Source organism: Felis catus, chromosome B1 (assembly GCF_018350175.1).
Source record: "Felis catus isolate Fca126 chromosome B1, F.catus_Fca126_mat1.0, whole genome shotgun sequence".
Lineage (NCBI taxonomy): Eukaryota > Metazoa > Chordata > Mammalia > Carnivora > Felidae > Felis > Felis catus.
Genome location: NC_058371.1, coordinates 161,883,601 through 161,889,155, shown reverse-complemented (window position 1 = coordinate 161,889,155; position 5,555 = coordinate 161,883,601). Strand labels below are relative to the sequence as shown.

Sequence of the window (5,555 nt, the reverse complement as noted above, 5' to 3'; positions counted from 1 at the left end):
ACCTCCAATGTGGAATGTGACCCCAAAAGACTTGCTTTTGGCGGGCTTGAGCAGTGTATTTATTTTTCTGAGCAATTTACTTTAAAAATGTTTTTAATTGCACTTAGTTAACATACAATGTTATGTTAGTTTCAGGTGGGCAATACAGTGACTCAGCACTGGCATACATCGCCCTGTGTTCATCACGAAGGCTCCAACAATTTCACCAGGTCCTCTTACAAGCAGGTTTCTCTGACATGGTCTGCTTTCAGCCCCAGTCTGGCCCCAAGCTACTGTACCCCTTGCAGCCCTAAGTGACCCCCACTCCCCCCCGGGCTTCTCACTTTTTGCAAAATTCCTTAGCACTCCAACTGGATGTTTCCATACTTATACAGAAGTTAAATTAGTTGTTCGAGCTTCATAATTAGGATTCTCTAAAGTAAAATTGGGTCTTCTATAAGCACACATTCCAGCACATCAACATGGGGATTCTAGAGTGAGCATACCCAGAACCACTGGGAACACAGTGACCCAAACGGTAAGCCCAAAACAAACCTCAGATAACCTACTACCTAACCCAGAAGACGAAAAAGGAGAGGGAAAAGTTATTGTTTTTCTTTGAGCACTCACAAAGTGAATAAATACATACATATAGGTATGTATTAGATAAATTTTTAAAAGTGTATGTATACATAGATGTGCACATACAAATATACATCCACACACTTGCAAAGTGAATTGGAAAATCATGTCACCTATTTGGACAATTTAGGCCTTTAAAAAACACCCAGCCATCAAACATCTCTTAGTGGTTGAGCTTCCAGGGTTCTCAGGGTTGGAATGATTTCGGGACTAGCTGCGTCCTCCCGACTGGAGCGAGGGCGGGTGGGCAGGCAGGCCGGGTTGAGGCTGAACGTCTGTGATGGCTGCATCGTCAAACCTTGTGGTACAGAAGTAGTTACAGCTGAGCTGCCCTGAGTTAAGCCCTGAGACTCCTTAATTGTTGTCACAAGATGTTGGATTAGCACATTTCTGGAATAGCTGTCTGTTTACACTCTGGAGACCCACCGTCCACTAACCGCTTTCTAATTGAATTCTAATCACATTCAAATAGCTCAATAACCAGCCTCAGCTGCAATTCATAAAACTTTAATTGCCATCCATAAATCCTGGGCTCCCCAGAGCGGGGCGTCCATACAACGCAATTACACTTCTCCGGTAGGCAAGAGAAACTGTCCCAGAGATGAAAAAGGGGAGAGAAGAGACAGAGGGCAGAGAGGTGGCCATGCCCCCAGCGGAGAAGCTGTTGCTCCCCTGGGATTTGGGCACTTGGTTCTCACAGGTGGAGGGAGCCCCGTCCCCAAGTTTCTTAACACCAGTGTGAACTCAGGTCTGAAGTCTGCTGTTTGGGAAAAAGGATCAGACTCTATTGCTTGCTCCCTGCCCCAACCAGATTTTCTCCAGCGGGGGTGGGGGGGGGGAAGACCTCACCTTCCCCAAAGATCAACAGCCCCTAGCTTGACAGCCACCTTCTGTCACACAGCCCCTAGTACACATCTTCCACTGAAGACGGTGCCCCCCAGATTTCCTTTACCAAGCCACTTCTCCCATCCTGAGGCAGGATTCCTCCCGTAGGTCAAATCCCTTCAGCCTCTCTCAGCTTTTAAAGGGGTGCAGCGTGGAGAGTGCTTGCTGGTTAGTCTGCCAGCCGCCCAAGGTCAGGCTGTGAAATGTAAAGGGGTAGAAAGTGGCGGGACCCAGAGCAAAGGCCTTCCCCAAGCCCTGCCCAGTCTCCAGAAGGGCTAGGGTTTGGGTCCTCTCTCCAAAATCATTGGGATGGAGTTTGCAGGGGTGTCCCGGGAAAGGCATCGGCTTGGAGAAAGGAGAGTGACGCTTCAACGCCTCTCTCCGCCACAGGGCATGCTGCCGATTACAAAGGAGCGCGAGGAAGTGTCGCTGATCCCAGCGGCCCCAGGGAAGCCCCAAGTGCAAAGGCATTTTGGAGCTTCTCAAGCATTCGAATGAAAAGCTAGGCAGCTTCTTAGCTGGGAGGCCTCACTGGTACGCCCCGGATCCGTCACGAACTCACCACCTGAATGACTGTGGCCAAGTCCTAATGCTGGGGGACTGTGTGTGTGTGTGTGTGTGTGTGTGTGTGTGTGTGTGTGTGAGTGCGCGCGCGCGCGTGTGTGTCCGTGGTGCAAACCGCGATCCCGGGCTGGGCTACTGCCAGTCCGCCGCCCACACGGTCGTGCTCCAAACTGCAGGCCTCACACTTTACCGCGCCTCAGCCTCGGCTGGTACAGAAGGGCAGGGAGCATTGGGCATCCCTATTACAAAGGCCTCAAGGTCCCCACCTGGGGCGCTTTTCGGCCGGGCGTGGGGAAGAGTTGGGCTGGGGCCCAGGCCAGGGAAAGGGGTAGAATGGGGGATGCAGCTCTGATTTCTCGAGAAAGCGTGGAGAAAGAGGGGGAGGAGGCCGGCGTCCCCGCGAAATTCACAAAACCTACACTTTGCAAAGTCCCCCCCCCCTCGAGTTCTTCCCTGCAGCGCGCCCGCCCCTCCTCGCCGCTTCTGTTGTGACTCGGGCAGCCTATCCCGAGGGTGGGGAGCTGCTGAGGAGCCTGAGCCGAGCGGTACTCTGCAGCATCACGTGCCGGGGTGGGGGCTATAAAATCCCGGAGCCGGGGCGCCGGGCGGGGGACGTGAGGACCAGCCCTCTCCAGGGACCCCTTTGTTCGCAGCCCAGACGCCGAACACCTCCGCGTCCCCAAGGGCTTGACCGCCTGCGTCCGCGCCGCACCCGGGGCAGAGCTCAGAACAGGAGAGGGGAGGGGGCGCCAGCGCCGGCCACCGGGCCCTCCAGCCACCCACCCCTCCCGACATGTCGCGCTCCTTCTATGTCGACTCGCTCATCATCAAGGACTCCTCGCGGCCCGCTCCCTCGCTGCCTGAGCCGCACCCCGGGCCAGATTTCTTCATCCCGCTGGGCATGCCATCCCCGCTGGTGATGTCTGTGTCGGGGCCCGGCTGCCCGTCCCGCAAGAGTGGCGCGTTCTGCGTTTGCCCACTCTGCGTCACTTCGCACCTGCACTCCTCTCGTGGGCCGGCGGGCTCCGGCGGCGGGGGCGCCGGAGCGGGGGGCGCAGGGGCCGGGAGTGGTGGGGGAGCGCCGGGGGGCGCCGGGACCCTGCCCCTGCTCAAGAGTCAGTTCTCTTCGGGTCCTGGGGACGCGCAGTTCTGCCCGCGCGTGAGCCACGCGCACCATCATCACCACCCGCCGCAGCACCACCATCACCACCATCAGCCCCAGCAGCCAGGCTCGGCCGCCGCTGCCGCAGCCGCGGCGGCCGCGGCGGCGGCCGCGGCGGCCTTGGGGCACCCTCAGCACCACGCACCTGTCTGCGCCGCCACCACCTACAACGTAGGGGACCCGCGGAGATTCCACTGCCTCACCATGGGTAGGGTGGGGTCTCTGGGCACCTGCGCGCCGCGCCTTCGCGGCTCCCGGGAGCAAACTTTCCGCCTCCAGGGGAGGAAGTGGCAGCCTGGGGGGCGGGGTGGGGTGGGAGGAGGGGCTTTTCGTGTAACTGTGGAGACGTCCCCAGAAGTTCCACGAAAGTGGAAGTTAGCTTCGAACCTCTCCAAGCAGCCTGGTGCTTTCACGCCCGCTACCTGGTGTCCGAGTCTTGCACAGTATCGGGGCCTTTGGGACCTCGCACTCGAGGGCTGAGAAAGCGAAGGCTAACTGCGTGAGGGTTGGGGGTGGGTGTGTTGGAACTCCGGTGTGGCAGTCCGTCGTCGAGGCTAGCTGAAGCGTTTCGATGCTCTGGGCTAAGCCTGCTTGCCTCTCTGCTGGGCTTGAAGGGAGACGACCGCACAGCGCAAGCCCCGGCCCCTCCTTTAAGCCTCTGACTTTACATCTCGCACAGCAAAGGCCTTCCTTCACTTGCTTTGGGCGTCTCTGTCCTTCCGTGCTGAGTAACGAAGTGCCGTGGAGTGGGAAGGGGTGAGGGATGGACACAGGTGTTTGGTTGAGCTCCGCGGAGGGTCCTTGAGAGGCGTCCCTTCCAAGGGATGGCGCGTGGGGTGGGAACACGTCATCCGAGAATGACCTCTCTGCCCTCTCTTGGCCGGTCTGCAGGAGGCTCGGACGCCAGCCAGGTACCCAATGGCAAGAGGATGAGGACGGCGTTCACCAGCACGCAGCTCCTGGAGCTGGAGCGGGAATTCTCCTCCAACATGTACCTGTCTCGACTGCGGAGGATCGAAATCGCGACCTACCTGAACCTGTCGGAGAAACAGGTGAAAATCTGGTTTCAGAACCGCCGGGTGAAGCATAAGAAGGAAGGGAAGGGCACACAGAGGAACAGTCACGCGGGCTGCAAGTGTGTCGGCAGCCAGGCGCACTACCCGCGCTCGGAGGATGAGGACTCCCTGTCGCCGGCCTCGGCCAATGATGACAAGGAGATTTCTCCCTTGTGAGGGAGGGATGCCTCCGCCGCACCACACGCTCCTGGCAGCCCCCACGCTACCAACGCGCCTGGCACGCAGGGCGCCAGATCCTCAGCTGCTGCGTGGTCCCGTTTGGAGAAGGAGGGAGCTGAGTGCTGGCGAGCGGAGTAGTCTGGCCTGACCCTTCGCATCTCCTCCTTGACCTATACGTTTGAAGCTCCACTCGAAGTTATAGATCGTTTTTTTTTTTAATGTAAATAATCTAGATTCAACTCAGTCTTGTCATATAACAGAGGGGGGGGGGGAAACCCAGGGTTGATTCAAGTTTAACACTGTGTGGGGCTTTTTGAAAGCGCATGTCCTTTCCCTGTCCCTACAGTCTCACGGAACCTAAGAAGAACACCGGGTTTCTTGATTATTTTCTTTTGTTGTTGTTGTTGTTGTTGTTTTAGTGAAAGCATATGAATTCAAATAACTTAGAAAATTAAACGCTGTAGGTCTCGCTTTCTGAAAATTTGCCTGGGGAGAGATTGGAATTCAAGTTGCTGGAAGTCCCTTTGTATGTGAATAGTTTTATATAAAATTTATATTTATATTTATTTAAATAAATGAAACAAAATCAAGGTTTTAAACTTGTGGTGCTTGCTCTCACCATCTTTCCCCATCTTCCTCTCACCTGTATCTTGAAAAAAACATGGACGGGGCGGAAAACGTGTCTGAGCATTTAGAGGAAAGTGTTGACCAAAACCTGGTAATGTAGGTCTTTGGTTGAGGGAGTTTGTGGTACACCAGCAGGCATGATTTTCACCTACCAAGTAGTAACTCCCCATCCTCAAAACAGCTAAGCCATTCACAGTGGCTAGGACAGGTCACTCCGTTTAAAGTGACACTGACAATTAATGACGGACAAACCTTTTGATTTATTTAACAGGGAAATTTTCTTTCTGAGGCAGTTCCCCTCTCCCTGCCTTTCCCCCTCCATCGCTCTCCGTACTAAAACCCGAGTCATGTGAAGGAATTTGAATAGTCAGAACAGTTTTAGAAAGAGCAGCAATCCATCATCAGGGTGGAAGCACACACAAGGAAACTTACAAATGATGCTGCAAGTGACTAGAAACCTT

General features: G+C 55.3%; 1 protein-coding gene across 1 annotated transcript; it reads left to right on the top strand.

The window, feature by feature from the left end:
• Positions 1-2,692: 2,692 nt before the first annotated feature.
• GSX2 (GS homeobox 2) lies at positions 2,693-5,057 on the top strand. Its single transcript, XM_019829492.3, has 2 exons — positions 2,693-3,440; positions 4,124-5,057. The coding sequence occupies exons 1-2, from the start codon at positions 2,864-2,866 to the stop codon at positions 4,462-4,464; spliced, it is 918 nt and encodes a 305-aa protein (XP_019685051.3). The 5' UTR covers positions 2,693-2,863; the 3' UTR covers positions 4,465-5,057.
• The last annotated feature ends 498 nt before the right edge of the window (positions 5,058-5,555 follow it).

What these genes read in the sequence shown, in the direction of transcription:
- GSX2 (XM_019829492.3), top strand. Translation starts at nt 2,864, where the DNA reads ATGTCGCGCTCCTTCTATGTCGACTCGCTCATCATCAAGGACTCCTCG. An exon ending in ATTCCACTGCCTCACCATGG is followed by an intron (nt 3,441 to 4,123) that starts GTAGGGTGGGGT and finishes GCCGGTCTGCAG; the next exon opens with GAGGCTCGGACGCCAGCCAG.